The sequence below is a fragment of the Trachypithecus francoisi genome, unplaced genomic scaffold (assembly GCF_009764315.1).
Source record: "Trachypithecus francoisi isolate TF-2019V2 unplaced genomic scaffold, Tfra_2.0 Lachesis_group12, whole genome shotgun sequence".
In the NCBI taxonomy this organism is placed as follows: Eukaryota; Metazoa; Chordata; class Mammalia; order Primates; family Cercopithecidae; genus Trachypithecus; species Trachypithecus francoisi.
The window spans coordinates 92,547,809-92,562,898 of NW_022681457.1; the positions used below are offsets into that span (position 1 = coordinate 92,547,809).

The 15,090-nt window shown below is 52.8% G+C and overlaps 2 protein-coding genes across 5 annotated transcripts in view; both read right to left on the reverse strand.

The window, feature by feature from the left end:
• LCK (LCK proto-oncogene, Src family tyrosine kinase) overlaps nucleotides 1-4,159 on the reverse strand; it is a 33,279-nt gene extending 29,120 nt beyond the window's left edge. The window contains exon 1 of one of the 3 annotated variants that reach the window (XM_033227296.1): nucleotides 4,010-4,159. The gene's annotated coding sequence lies outside the window, so the exon portion shown is untranslated. The remainder of the gene's footprint in view (nucleotides 1-4,009) is intronic. The other 2 variants (XM_033227295.1, XM_033227297.1) reach the window with 2 other exon arrangements.
• Nucleotides 4,160-6,353: 2,194 nt separating this feature from the next.
• FAM167B (family with sequence similarity 167 member B) lies at nucleotides 6,354-8,784 on the reverse strand. Of its 2 annotated transcripts, XM_033227325.1 has the most exons (3): nucleotides 8,658-8,784; nucleotides 7,826-8,124; nucleotides 6,354-6,844 (listed from the first exon to the last, which is right to left on the reverse strand). In XM_033227325.1, exons 2-3 carry the CDS (start codon nucleotides 8,084-8,086, stop codon nucleotides 6,614-6,616), a joined length of 492 nt encoding a protein of 163 aa, XP_033083216.1. In that variant the 5' UTR covers nucleotides 8,087-8,124; nucleotides 8,658-8,784; the 3' UTR covers nucleotides 6,354-6,613. The 2 variants fall into 2 exon arrangements, with proteins under 2 accessions (XP_033083216.1, XP_033083215.1); XM_033227324.1 differs by lacking the exon at nucleotides 8,658-8,784 and having other exon boundaries at nucleotides 6,358-6,844; nucleotides 7,826-8,329.
• Between the last annotated feature and the right edge of the window lie 6,306 nt (nucleotides 8,785-15,090).

The following is a 15,090-nucleotide window of genomic DNA, read 5'->3' on the forward strand; positions in this document are numbered from 1 at the left end:
CTGTAATCCCAGCACTTTGGGAGGCTGAGGCAGGCGGATCACCTGAGGTCAGGAGTTTGAGACCAGCCTGACCAACATGGAGAAACTCCATCTTTACTAAAAACACAAAATTAGCCGGGCATGGTGGTCCATGCCTGTAATCCCAGCTACTCGGGAGGCTGAGGCAGAAAAATTACTTGAACCTGAGAGGCAAAGTTGCAGGGAGCCAAGATCGCGCCACTGCACTCCAGCCTGGGCAACAAGAGTGAAACTCCATCTCAAAAAACAAACAAACAAACAAACAACAACAACAAAAAAACCTAGCCAGGCGTGGTGGCACACGCCTGTAATCCCAGCTACTAGGGAAGCTGAGGCAGGAGAATCGCTGGAACCTGGGAGGCGGAGGTTGCAGTGAACCAAGATTGTGCCACTGCACTCCAGCCTGGGCAACAGAGTAAGACCTTGTCTCAAAAAAAAAAAAAAAGAGAGAAAAACAAAAACAACAAAACTACTGCCAAGACATAAACTCTACCATGAGACACAATCATGTGAGTGTCTCTGCACAGCCCACCCTGCCCTCCCACTCCTCTCCTTGTGTCAAAAGGCATCAACATAGGTGATCAAAATACGTGACACAGGACAAAAAGGTTTATGACCCAGGAAGTTCGGGAAACACTGGTTTAGACAAAGTGAATCAGGCTTCTTCTCGGGAAGACTTTTGGAGCTTTAACAAGCTAACATTGGTTGTGATGTGATCGTGATTATGATGGGCCAGAGCTTGTAGCTGAAGCCATGTTGAGTTGGCCTCAGAGCCCTCTCCTTTCCAGGTACCTAATGCAACTAGTGTCCTTTAGTACAACAGTTGGAAAAGGAGTTCCAGATACGTTATGTATGTATGTATGTATGTATGTATGTATGTATGTATTTTGACACGGAGACTTACTCTTGTCGCCCAGGCTGGAGTGCAATGGTGCAATCAGCTCACTGCAACCTCCGCCTCCTGGGCTCAAGCGATTCTCCTGCCAGCCTCCTGAGTAGCTGGAATTATAGGCATGTGCCACCATGCCTGGCTAATTTTTTGTATTTTTAGCAGAGACAGGGATTTACCATGATGGCCAGGCTGGTTTTGAACTCCTGACCTCAGGTGATCCACCCACTTTGGCCTCCAAAAGTGCTGGGATTACAGGCATAAGCCACTGTGCCCTGCCATATTTATTTTTTAGAGATAGAATCTAGCTGTGTCACCCAGGCCAGAGTGCAGTGGAGCGATCATAGCTCACTGCAGCCTCGAACCCCTAGCTCCAGATACTTTAAAATCAAAACTGAGGTTGATTGTTAAGAGGCCACATTACTGGATGGTACCTTGGTCCCACCTGCTCCTCACCCCCCACCCCAACCCACCCCACTGATAATTACTTTCACTGAATTGAGCTTGGCCTTGAAGCCATCAGCTCGGGTGTGTGTCTGGAGTTACAGGATATAGTTTTTGTTTTATGTGTAGTCCCTGCCCTGCCTCTGAACACATCTGTACACATACATTTTCCTATGATATGTATGGTGTTTTGGCTCGTGTGTGTGTGTGTCTGTGTGTGGCTGTGTGAGAGACCCTCTTCTAAAGTAGATCCCATGGCCCTGCTCAGAGTCCAGCCTGCTTGAATTCTCACACCCCTCACACTATACATAGGAAACAGGCTGATTTGCAAAGCCACACCACAAATGTGAGGGAATGTGTGGTTCACTGGCCTGCCAAGCTGCTGAGTGGGCATAATTTGGGTGTGGACAGCCCTCCTTTTGGTGCATCATTTGCAGGGGGAGGGAGTGCCTCACCTCCCTTAAATACCTACTACGTGCCGGCCAGGTACAGTGGCTCACGCTTGTAATCCCAGCACTTTGGGAGGCTGAGGTGGGTGGATCACAAGGTCAGGAGATTGAAACCATCCTGGCCAATATGGTGAAACCCCATCTCTACTAAAAATGCAAAAATTAGCTGGGTGTGGTGGCGCACCTGTAATCCTCGCACTTGGGAGGCTGAGGCAGGAGAATCGCTTGAACCTGGGAGGCATTTTTGTTTGAGATGGAGTTTCCATCTGTTGCCTAGGCTGGAGTGCAATTACTTGATCTCTGCTCACTACAACCTGCACCTCCCGGGTTGAAGCGATTCTGCCTCAGCCCTCTGAGTAGCTGGGATTACAGGCACCTGCCACCACACCCGGCTAATTTTGCATTTTTAGTGAAGACAGGGTTTCACCATGTTGGCCAGCCTGGTCTCAAGCTCCTGGCCTCAAGTGATCTGCCCACCTCAGCCTCCCAAAGTGCTGGGATTACAGGTGTGAGCCACTGCGCCCAGGTTGATTATTGCCTCTTTACAGGTAAGTAAACTGAAGTTCAGAGAGAGATGAAGCCACTTGCTCAAGGACATGGTAGAGCGGAATTGTGACTGGGTCGGCCTGTCTCTGAAATGCATGTTCTCTGCCCCACACCACATCTGTGGGCTCTCTTGCCTTTGGTCTTGCTCTGAGGTCTCTGGCCTCGTGGTACCCAAGGAACAGAATCCAGGGATAGTGACCTTGGCTTCACATCCTAGGCACTCTCAAAAATGGGTCTTTCTCCTTCTCAGAACTGTCTTGACTCTGGCAGGAAGCTTTCCAGATCTTAAGAAATGCCTTCTCCCCTCCTCTGAACCACCCCTCAGCCTGTTGTCGGCCCCTGTCCACTTGACCTTCTCTCTTTGAGAAGAGCCTCTGTTCCTGGGGCCCAAGAGCAAGGGATCCTGTTTGATTCATCTGTCATAGGGCTGGGTGGAAGGAACTGCTCATGCCTGTCCAGGGTGAATGACCCTCCCTGAAGCGCGGGGAGAGCCACCATGTTCCCCAGCCCCACAAGAGACGACAGGACTCGAAGCTGTACACAGGAGAAAGGCTGGGACCTGCTGACTAGGCGGAAAGTGTGTGTCAAGAAAAACTCCAATGAAGCAGGGGAAACCTGGAAATCTGGCTGAGTGGGGACTCCCCCAAAAAATTAAGGCTCAGAGTTAAAAAGTGAGGAAGTGAGCAGGTAGCAACTATGCCTCCCCAATCTCTCTCCACCTCCCTGGGGTTTGAAGCAGGAATCAGCAAAACCAACTGGCCCTACACAGGCAGGGCTGAAGCCGGAGGGAGCCAGGGGCGAGGGGGAGGACATCCTGCTGTGACGCTTGGCAGGGGCAGGAATGGTGACTTTCCAGATGGGAGTTCAGTGCTTCCTCACCCAGGGCCAACTGCACCCCTGTCTGGGATAAAAATAGTACTTCCTCTTCCTTTCTCCCATCATTCTCTTTCACTTCCAACCTCCCAGACTCAGATCAGATATGTCCATCCACCCTGAAGCTCCATCCCGGATGATGGACACCCCCACACATATTAGTCCACGCCCATCAGGAGACTCTTCCCTCGATCGCTGAGGATAAAATCACTCCTCGCATGTCCATCCGGATGCCCTGGGTGATCTCTCTCTCTCTCTCTCAGGAGATTCTTGTCACTGGGGTCTGTCCCAGAAACCAGAAGGATTCCTGGGTCCTCTGAGTCCAACCTGTCCATCACCCTGCTCCAGGCGGGGTGGTCACAGCCTCGGCCATCACTCTCTCCTGAGGCCCAGCCCTGCCACTGCCTTGCTGAGAAACCATGGGCAGTGAGTACCTTGTTATCTCTGGGCCTCAGGAGCCTCATCCTCATGGCATGAGGGACTGGATTTGGTGGTTTCTGGAAGCCTTTTTAACACCTGACTGTCCATGTGCCTGGTCTCCAGGAAACATGGTCCCAGTGAGGCGCGGCTGCTGGTGGACAGCACGACAGAGGCAAGCGCCACCAGCTTCGCAGGAAAGAGGCAACCCAGCGACACTGCCTGCCTCCCACCTGACCTTGAGCGAGGATCTTCTCCCCCCAGCCACAAAGGGCTGCTGTGTCCCTAGGGAGCCTGGGCCCGCATAACCGCAGCCGTCTGCTATCAGGCCTCTCACCCTAGTACCTGCGCCCCCAGTACCAGCGCTCCTTACCTGCCCAGCCCGGGAGCCCTCTGGTCCCATTCACATGGTCCTCCTGGCCTAAGTTGGCTGCCTGGACAGTCTCAGCTCCCTTCACTGTCGTAGCCACCACCTGTCTCCCCGCGCCCACGTCCCACCCTGACTTCCTGCCTCCTCCTGAGGGCTCCGCAGCCAACCGGGCCCCAGCAGCCCAACCACAACCCTCTAGCACCCTAAGCTTCCTGCCACCATAGACCCCTGCCTCTCAGCCCCTGGGGGTCCCCTACATCTCCAGGCCAGGCCCTACTTCCCCTACTGTCCCGGGGTGACACTGGGAGGTTTAAAGTCTGATAGACCCTCCCTTCTGCCCTCCAGGGTGCATCTGGGCAAGAGATTCAAGGGCAGCCTTTGGGCCCAGGGAGCAGGGGGCAAGCAGACACACACTCAGCTTACGGTGAGAGGCAAGCAGCACCGCAGCACCACCGTTGCAGCTGAGAGACCCTTTTGTTTCTGTCTGGCAGCAAAGGTAGCATCATTCAGAGTCAGAGGAGAGGACAATATCCCTGTTAAATAGCTGGTGAGCAGACCACGCATGTTACAGTCAGGTCAGGCCAAGAGAACAATTCCCACGTCATCTCGGAGCATGGGACAGTGGCTGTATTATAGTCAAGGGTAGGTGAGTGGTAGGCTGCCATCCCTCTTACAGACAGAATGCTGGAAAACAGCCTGTTTCAGGAGGCAGACAGGACAACCTCATGTCTTCAAGAGGGCATCGTAACGGCCCCTGCTGTAGGCAGAGGCCAGGACAACACCCACTAATCATGGTCGTAGAGTAGGGCAACACTTTGAATTCAGGTAGAGGCAAGGTCACAGCCCCTGGCAGAGGTGGAGGGCTTGGCACTATCTCCTGCAACAGGTGGATGACAGAGCAAACAGGGCCGCTCAGGCCCCCAGGTGCAGGCCACAGACAGTCAGGACTTTCTATTATAAGCAGGAGGCAAGAAGATCCTCACGAGCAGCAGGCAGGCAAAGAATTTCCATTTCCCCTGGGGCCAGGCTGAGGGGGCGCCCATCATTAGCTGAGGGCCAGGTCACCAGTGATATGAGGAACGCCAGGTGGCCGCATCAGGTCCAAGAACCCGGCCTTGACCCCCGCAGGAGGAAAGTGCACATGCGTCACTGCCTGAGTGAGCTGGTTGGGGGAGGGGAACCCACAGAGCATTGTTGGGGTTTGTGAGGTGGAAGCGATGCTGTGTGCACCTCAGCTGCGGAGAGAAGGGGGGCAGGAAATGGGTGGGGGGAAGAGGAAGCCTGAGTTGGAAAGTCAGACAAAGAGGGTAACACAGAAACAAAGGCTGAGAGAGACAAAGTTGAAAAACCTTCACAGTGACACAGAGCCTAGAGTTGGAGCTCCAGGTGCAGGGCCCAGACTCCGTTGCAATGTAAGCCTGAACACTTCACAGTCCGTCTCCCGGTCTCAGCACAGAGTAGAAAGACAGCAGCTGGGAGTAATAGTTCACATTCACTGAGTGCTCACTGTGCACTATTTCCCTTAAGGCACATCCACTGCCTGTGGAGTGAGAATCAGCACCTCCATTGTGGAGGTGAGGAAACAGACTCAGGGGTTAAGGGAGCTCCTCAGGGTCTAATAGAAATAAACGGTGGCTCAGGCCTGTAATCCTAGCACTTTGGGAGGCCCAGGCAGGTGGATCACTTGAGGTCAGGAGTTCGAGACCAGCCTGGCCAACATGGCGAAACCCTGTCTCTATTAAAAATACAAAAATTAGCCAGGCATGGTGGCGGGTGCCTATAATCCCAGCTACTCAGGAGGCTGAGGCAGGAGAATTGCTTGAAATCGGAAGGCGGAGGTTGCCGTGAGCCAAGATCGCGCCACTGTGCTCCAGCCTGGGTGAAAGAGTGAAATTGCATCTCAAGAAAGGAAAAGAGAAGATAAGATGAGAGAAGAGAAGAGAAGAGAAGAGAAGGAAAAGAAAGAAGAGAAAAGAAAGAAAAGAAAATGAAATTAGCCAGGTGTGGTGGTGGCTGCCTGTAATCCCAGCTACTTGGGAGGCTGAGGCAGGAGAATCACTTGATCCCGGGAGGCAGAGGTTGCAGTGACCCGAGATCGCACTACTGCACTCCAGCCTGGGTGACAGAGCAAGACTCCGTCTCAAAGAAGAAGAAGGAGAAGAAATAACAACAAAAAGAAATAAATGGGGTAGCTGGCTTTGAACCTATGTCTCCCAGATTCTGTATTCTTCAGCAGCCCAATTTACCTAAGTCACCTCCCATGGGCCTGCAGTGAACTAGGGTGGTCCCAGAGACAGGCGACATTCAGATAACGGCCTTGGGCCTGAATAAACGACTGCAAGAGACCTTGATGGGAACCAGAGAGGGCGTTTATTGAGGAGTTTGAGGGTGTGAGATCCTCCTCCTCCCCCTCCCAGCTGGGGCAGCAGAGGAAACAGGATGCTGGGGTTTTGCACTCTTGGAATTCAGCTCTCAGAAACCTGAATGTTCCTCCTCCCCCTTCAGGAGCTGGTGCCTCTGGGGCACCCCTCCCTTTCCTCTTCCCAGACAGGCAGGGGAAGCAGCATTGGGAGAGGGGGCGGGGAGTCAGGGAGGCAAAGGTGTTCCTCAGCAGAGGGTGAAGCGCCGGGCGCTGATGTTCATGCGCGTGAGGCCCAGGTGCCGCAGCAGCGGGGCCAGGGCCAGGCCGGCCCCGGGCTCCAGCTCCAGCTCCAGCTCGGCCTCATCCAGCAGCTCCTGGTGCAGGTGACAGGCTTGGTCCATCTTCAACCGGTGGAGCTGGGCCCGCAGCCGCAGCAGCTGCCCTGCCAACTGCCGGTCCTGCGCCTGCATCTCCCGCTGCGGCCGAGAGGGGACGTGAGCCTGCCGGACAGGCCCTCGGTCGCTCTCCCTTTCTCCCTTCCTGGCAACGCCGGGCCTTTGCACTGGCTGTGTCCTCCCCAGCCCCCTCTCACCTCAGCTTGATCTCTCTCCATCTCCCAATCTGGCTCCACCTGGTGGTTCTCAAACCTAGCTAAGGAGTCTTTGTTTGTTTGTTTATTTGTTGGAGACGGAGTCTCGCTCTGTCGCCCAGGCTGGAGTGCAGTGGCACGATCTCGGCTCACTGCAAACTCCCTCCCGGGTTCACGCCATTCTCCTGCCTCAGCCTCCCAAGTAGCTGTCACTACAGGTGCCCGCCACCACGCCTGGCTAATTTTTTGTATTTTTGGTAGAGACGGGGTTTCACCTTGTTAGCCAGGATAGTCTCAATCTCCTGACCTCATCATGATCCGCCCGCCTCGGCCTCCCAAAGTGCTGGGATCACAGGCGTGAGCCACCACGCCCAGCCAGGAGTTATTATTCAACAAATCCAACTGCCTGGACCCCATCCCAGATCAACTAAGCGGAATCTCTGCGTTGGAGCCCAGCTGGGTATCTTTATATCTGCATATGTTGAGTTGGGAGCCACCTACTGAAACTTCATCTCTTCAGAATCTGCCTGCAGCATGGCCAGTGCCTCCTTTTGTACTTCGCTGTATCTTTGGGCCATAGAAAGTCCCAGAGTAGGGGAAGCTGTGTCTTTCCCTATTTATAATGGTGCCCCACACTCCCCAACGCCAGTGTTCTGTCCCCTAAGCAATAGAAGCACAAGGTCAGTACATTGGATGGAGTCCTTCTTCAGTAAGACTCCCCGAATACAACACTGGACAAGTCCATTCCCAGCTCCTCAGCCCAGGACATCGGAGTTGCCTCCAGTAACTGCCCCATGCCTGTGGTCTTGGGCCCTGAGGAGGACCAGCCTGAGGCCCTGTGCAAAGCTGCCCACCCCACCAGACTCACCAGCTCCTGTCGGAGCCACTCAAGGGCGGAGTCCATTGAGTCGAAACCACAGATGTCCCCAGGTCCCCCTGGTCCAGGTTTGGCTTGGGCCCTGCGCCAGGCCTGGCTCTGGACCTGGGCTGTCCACTCCAGATATGAGGGCCGCCGAGTCTGCAGCTGTAGCTTGGCTGTCAGTGCCTTCACAGAGTTCAGGCTCTCCCCCTCCTCATCCTCCTCGTCCTCTTCACCCACTGCCTGGAATTTCAGTAGCCCCAGGGACATGGCAGGTTTGAGGTGAGTGGCAGGGCAGGGCTGCAGCTCTGGAATTAGGGAAAGGCTGGCAATATTGCCCAGGGAGAGGTAGTAGAAGCTGAGGGTGAGAAGAGCGCGCCAGGGAGTGTGCAGTGGTCAATGTTGAAGGTGGGTTGGGGGGCTGAGTGTGCCAAGGTGAGTGAGCAGATGGTTGTGTGAGGCCAAGTATGCAAGGGCTGGAATTTTCCTGGACTGCTAACTTGAGAGCCACGTGATGCCCATCTGGGTGGGGGCCGGAGGAACCCTGCTCCTCTGGCCCTTTGGATGAATTTTATTGTCTTTGCCCAGAAGGAGACACCCAGTTCCCAGAAAGGAAGTTGCTCCAGGATGAGAAAAGCATCATTCATACCAGAGTCTTGGCCCTCCTCCCAAGACCCAAGTTAAGGGAGCTGAGATCCGGGAGGAGGCTGCCTAGCCACCCCTTGTCCTTACTCGTGACACCAGCCCTTCAGGAAAGGACTAGCCTCCAGGGCCCTGGCCTGGGAGTCAGGAGACCTGGGTTCTAGTGCTGGCTCTGCAGAACCTTGGGCAAGTTACTGACCTTCTCAGAGCTCTGTTGGGACAGATGAAGGATTTCAGGCTAATACTCTAAGGAGTCCTCAAGGGCTGCCTGCAGGAGAAGAGCAGAGCTGTGGATGGGCTCCTTGCCTTCCCTCTCCCTGCCCCTCCCAGGGCTTCAACCAGAGCAGTTCCCTTTTTTAAACTTTGTTTTGAAACATAACGTACACACAGAAGGATGGCTGCAGTGGCTCATGCCTGTAATCCCTGCACTTTGGGAAGCCGAGGTGGGCGGATCAAGAGGTCAGGAGATTGAAGCCATCCTGGCTAACACGGTGAAACCCCGTCTGTACTAAAAATACAAAAAATTAGCCGAGTGTGGTAGCATGCGTCTGTAGTCCCAGCTACTTGGGAGGCTGAGGCAAGAGAATCGCCTAAACTCAGGAGGCAGAGGTTGCAGTGAGCTGAGATCAAGCCATTGCATTCCAGCCTGGGTGACAGCAAGATTCTGTCAAAGGAAAGGAAAGGAGAGGAGAGAGGAGAGAGGAAAGGAGAGGAGAGGGAAGGAGAGGGGAGGGGAGGGGAGGGGAGGAAGGCCAGGCGTGGTGGCTCAAACCTGTAATCCCAGCACTTTGGGAGGCCGAGGCGGGCGGATCATGAGGTCAGGAGATCGAGACCATCCTGGCTAACAAGGTGAAACCCAGTCTCTACTAAAAAAATACAAAAAAAAACTAGCCGGGCAAGGTGGTGGGCGCCTGTAGTCCCAGCTACTCCGGAGGCTGAGGCAGGAGAATGGTGTAAACCCGGGAGGCGGAGCTTGCAGTGAGCTGAGATCTGGCCACTGCACTCGAGCCTGGGCGACAGAGCGCGACTCCGTCTCAAAAAAAAAAAAAAAAAAAAAAGAAGGAAGGAAAGAAAGAGAGAGAGAGAAAGAAAGAAAAGAAGCGGCCGGGCGCGGTGGCTCAAGCCTGTAATCCCAGCACTTTGGGAGGCCGAGACGGGCGGATCACAAGGTCAGGAGATCGAGACCATCCTGGCTAATACGGTGAAACCCCGTCTCTACTAAGAATACAAAAAACTAGCCGGGCGACGAGGAGGGCGCCTGTAGTCCCAGCTACTTGGGAGGCGGAGGCAGGAGAATGGCGTAAACCTGGGAGGCGGAGCTTGCAGTGAGCTGAGATCCGGCCACCACACTCCAGCCTGGGCGGCAGAGCCAGACTCGTCTCAAAAAAAAAAAAGAAAGAAAAGAAGCATAACATACACACAGAAAAATTGTACGTATCATAAATGCATGGAAACATGGTGGCTCACGCCTGTAATCCCAACATTTTGGGAGGCCGAGGCGGGCAGATCACCTGAGGTCAGGAGTTTAAAACCAGCCTGGCCAACATGATGAAACCCTATCTCTACTAAAAATACAAAATGAGCTGGGCGTGGTGGTGCACGCCTGTAATCCCAGCTACCCAGAAGGGTGAGGCAGGAGAATCAATGGAGCCCAGGAGGCGGAGGTTGCAGTGAACCAAGATCACGCCATTGCACTCCAGCCTGGGCAAAAAGACCAAAACTCCATCTCAAAAAATAAGTAAGTAAGTAAGTAAATAAATAAATAAATAAATAAATGTATGGCTCGATGAATTCTCCCGAAGTGAATACATCCATATAACCAGCCCCCAGATCAAGCAACACAGTGTTGCCAGCACCCAGGAAGGGCTGTTAGCTTCCCGTGTGCTCCTGGCCTGTCACTAATCTCCAAAGGGCAACACCACTCTCATTCTAACAGCATAGTTTTCTCTGTTTGTATACCTTCTAGTCGTTCACAAACTTTAGTATGCATCAGAATCACCTAGAAAGCTTGCTAAGATTGCTAGGCCCCACCACCCAGAGTTTCAGATTCAGTATGTATGGGGTGGGACCTGGTAATCTGCATTTCTACCAAATTTCCATCCCAGCTGATGCTGCTGGTCTGGAAGTTTACAATTTGTACTTTTTTTTTTTTTTGAGACCGGGTCTTGCTTTGTTGCCAGGCTAGAGTGCAGTGGCGGGATTATGGCTCACTGCAACCTCGAACTCTTGGACTCAGGTGATTATCTTGCTTCACCTCCTCAGTAGCTGGGACTTACAGGGCCAAGACCCCACACCCAGCTAATTTTTTTTTTTTTTTAAATTTTTGATAGTGATGAGGTCTTCCTCTGTTGCTCATAATGGTTTTGAACTCGGCCAGGCGCAGTGGCTCACGCCTGTAATCCCAGCACTTTGGGAGGCCAAGGCAGGCAGATCACAAGGTGAGGAGTTCAAGACCAGCCTGGCCAATATGGCGAAACCCTATCTCGACTAAAAATACAAGAAGTAGTCGGGGATGGTGGTGTGCCCCTGTAGTCCCAGCTACTCAGGAGGCTGTGAATCACCTGAACCCAGAAAGCAGAGGTTGCAGTGAACCGAGATTGTGCCACTGTTCTCCAGCCTGAGTGACAGAGCGAGACTCCATCTCAAATAAATAAATAAATAAATAAAATAATAATAACAATATCACGCCTGTAATCCCAGCACTTTGGGAGGCTGAGGCGGGCAGATCACAAGGTCAGGAGATCGAGACCATCCTGGCTAACACGGTGAAACCCCGTCTCTACTAAAAATACAAAAAATTAGCTGGGCGCGGTGGCGGGTGCCTATAGTCCCGGCTACTGGGGAAGCTGAGGCAGGAGAATGGTGTGAACCCAGGAGGCGGAGCTTGCAGTGAGCTGAGATCGCGCCACTGCACTCCAGCCTGGGAGACAGAGCGAGACTCCGTTTCAAAATAATAATAATAATAATAATAATAATAGAGCCTGGCCACAGTGGCTCAGGCCTGTAATCCCAGCACTTTGGGAGGCTGAGGCGGGCAGATCACTTGAGATCGGGAATTTGAGATAAGCCTGACCAACATGGAGAAACTCTGTCTCTACTAAAAATACAAAATTGGCCTGGCACGGTGGCTCACACCTGTAATCCCAGCAGTTTGGGTGGCCGAGGTGGGAGGATCATGAGGTCAGATCAAGAGCATCAAGCAATAGGAGGATTGCTTGAGCCCAGAAGGGCAAAGCTGCTGCAGTGAACCCTGATCACATCACTACACTCCAGCCTGGGTGACAGAGGCAGACCTGTCTCAAAAAAAAAAAGGCTTCTCTGCCTATGAAGTACCATTGTTTTATTCCTTTATTCTTTTTTTCTTTTTCCTTTTTTTTTCTTTTTTGTTTTTTTGAGACTCGCTCTGTTGCCCAGGCTGGAGTGCAATGGCATGATCTCGGCTCACTGCAAGCTCTGACTCCCAGGTTCACGCCATTCTCCTGCCTCAGCCTCCCAAGTAGCTGGAACTACAGGCGCCCGCCACCACGCCGGGCTAATTTTTTGTATTTTTAGTAGAGACGGGGTTTCACCGTGTTAGCCAGGATGGTCTTGATCTCCTGACCTCGTGATCCACCCGCCTCGGCCTCCTAAAGTGCTGGGATTACAGGCGTGAGCCATTGTGCCCTCCTCTATTTTTCTTTTTCTTTTCTTTTTTTTTCTTTTTTGAGAGAAGTCTTGCCCTTATCCCCCAGGTTTGAGTGCAATGGCTCAATCTCAGCTCTCTGCAACCTCCGCCTCCCGGGTTCAAACGATTCTCCTGCCTCTGCCTCCCAAGGAGCTGGGATTAAGTTGCCTGCCACCACTAATTTTTGTGTATTTTGGTAGAGACAGGGTTTCACCATGTTGGCCAGGCTGGTTTCGAACTTCTGACCTGAAGTGATCTGCCCGCCTCAGCCTCCCAAAGTGCTGGGATTACAGGCGTGAGCCACTGCCCTGGCCTATTCTTTTTTTCTTTTTTTTTTTTTTTTGAGACAGAGTCTCAGTCTGTCACCCAGGCTGGAGTGCAGTGGTGCAATCTTGGCTAACTGCAACCTCCGCCTCCCGGGTTCAAGTGATTCTCCTGCTTCAGCCTCCTGAGTAGCTAGGATTACAGGCGTGTGCCACCACACTCGGCTAATTTTTGTATTCTTTAGTAGAGATGGGGTTTCACCATGTTTTTTTTTTTTTTTGAGACGGAGTCTTGCTCTGTCACCCAGGCTGGAGTGCTGTGGCCGGATCTCAGCTCACTGCAAGCTCCGCCTCCCGGGTTTACGCCATTCTCCTGTCTCAGCCTCCCGAGTAGCTGGGACTACAGGCGCCGCCACCTCGCCCAGCTAGTTTTTTGTAGTTTTTAGTAGAGACAGGGTTTCACCGTGTTAGCCAAGATGGTCTCGATCTCCTGACCTCGTGATCCGCCCGTCTCAGCCTCCCAAAGTGCTGGGATTACAGGCTTGAGTCACTGCACCCGGCCTGGTCATGCTGGTCTTGAACTCCTTACCTCGTGATCCGCCCTCCTCGGCCTCCAAAGTGCTGGGATTACAGGTGTGAGCCACCATGCCCAGCCTTTTTTTTCTTTTTTTTTTGAGACAACATCTTGCTCTGTCACAAAGGCTGGAGTGCAGTGGCACAATCTTACTGCAAGCTCACTGCAAGCTCCGCCTCCTGGGTTCATGCCATTCTCCTGCCTCAGCCTCCCAAGTAGCTGGGACTACAGGCGCCCGCCACCACGCCCGGCTAATTTTTTTTTGTATTTTTAGTAGAGAAGGGGTTTCACCGTGTTAGCCAGGATGGTCTTGATCTCTTGACCCCGTGATCCGCCTGCCTCGGCCTCCCAAAGTGCTGGGATTACAGGCGTGAACCACCACGCCTGGCCTCCTTTATTCTTAGTTAAAAAGAAAGACAGAGAGAAAGAGAGGAAGAGAGGGAGGGAGGGAGGGAAGGAGGGAAAGAAGATGAATAAAAGAGGCTGGGCATGGTGGCTCATGCCTGTAATCCCAGCACTTTGGGAGGCCACAAGGCTGGAGCATTGCTTGAGACTTGGAGTTGAAGACCAGCCTGGGCAAAACAGGGAGACCACCATCTCCACAAAAACATTTACAAAAGAAAAAAGAAAAAGAAGGTGGATGGATGAATAGATGGGTTCTGTGGGAAACTGGCTCAGCTCTCTTCCTGCAACTTTACCAGCTTAATTGTGTCTCTTGCCAGACTGAAAACCCTGTGAACAGAACCTTCCCCAGTCATCCTTGGGCCCCAGCACCAAACACAAGACCCAGTTAGCTCACTGTACCAGCAATACACACTTGCTGAAAAGGTGGTGTGATAGCGGATGGGGTTCTTGAGGTCTGGACTTAGCCAGAAGTGGGTTGCACAGAGGGTGCCCTCAGGCAGGGACTTCCAGCTGCAAGGTGGGGTAGGGGCACCAGCTACACAGCTGCAAGCATTTAAGGTGGACCAAAGGATTTCCCCAACCCAAGTTTCTTATGTATGGGAGGAAGTAGGCAGTTCCCAGTTTCAAACCCACTTTCCAGCCCTTCCACCAGGGTACGGGGAAAGAGATCCATCCTTCCTTCCTTCCTTCCTTCCTTCCTTCCTTCCTTCCTTCCTTCCTTCCTTCTTCCTTCCTTCCTTCCTCCCTCCCTCCCTCCCTCCCTCCCTCCCTCCCTCCCTCTCTCCCTCCTTCCTTCCTTCCTTTTCTTTTGTTTTTGACAGAGTTTTGCTCTTGTTGCCCAGGCTGGAGTGCAATGGCGCTATCTCGGCTCACTGCAACCTCCCTCTCCTGGGTTCCAGCGATTCTTCTGCCTCAGCCTCCTGAGTAGCTGGGATTACAGGCATGAGCCACCATGCCCAGTTATTTTTGTATTTTTAGTAAAGACGGGGTTTTATTATGTTGGCCACGATGGTCTTGATCTCCTGACCTCGTGATCTGCCCGCCTTGGCCTCCCAAAGTGCTGGGACTGCAGGTGTGAGCCACCATGCCTGGCCAATTTTTTGTATTTTTAGTAGAAACAGGGTTTCACCCATGTTAGCTAGGCTGTTGTCGAACTCCTGACCTCAGGTGATCCGCCCCACCTTGGTCTCCCAAAGTGTTGGGATTACAGGCGTGAGCCACTGCGCCCGGCCCTTTTTTCTTTTCTTTCTTCTTCTTCTTTTTTTTTTGAGACGGAGTCTGGCTCTGTCTCCCAGGCTGGAGTGCAGTGGTGCCATATTGGCTCACTGCAAGCTCCGCCTCCCGGCTTCAGGCCATTCTCTTGCCTCAGCCTCCTGAGTAGCTGGGACTACAGGCCCCCGCCACCACGCCCGGCTAATTTGTGTGTGTGTGTGTGTATTTTTAGCAGAGACGGGGTTTCACCATGTTAGCCAGGATGGTCTCGATCTCCTGACCTCTAGTGATCCGGTCGCCTTGGACTCCCAAAGTGCTAGGATTACAGGCGTGAGCCACCACGCCCGGCCTGAGCCACTGGGCAAGGTCTTTCTTTCTTTTTAAAGTTAGCAGTAGTGTTAGCACCTCAGGGCTTAAAAAAACAAAAATACAAAAATATTGAGTGTCTCCTGCAACCCAGGCATAGGGTTAAGGACTTTAGGCAAGATTAATCTCCCCATTTCATAGATGATGA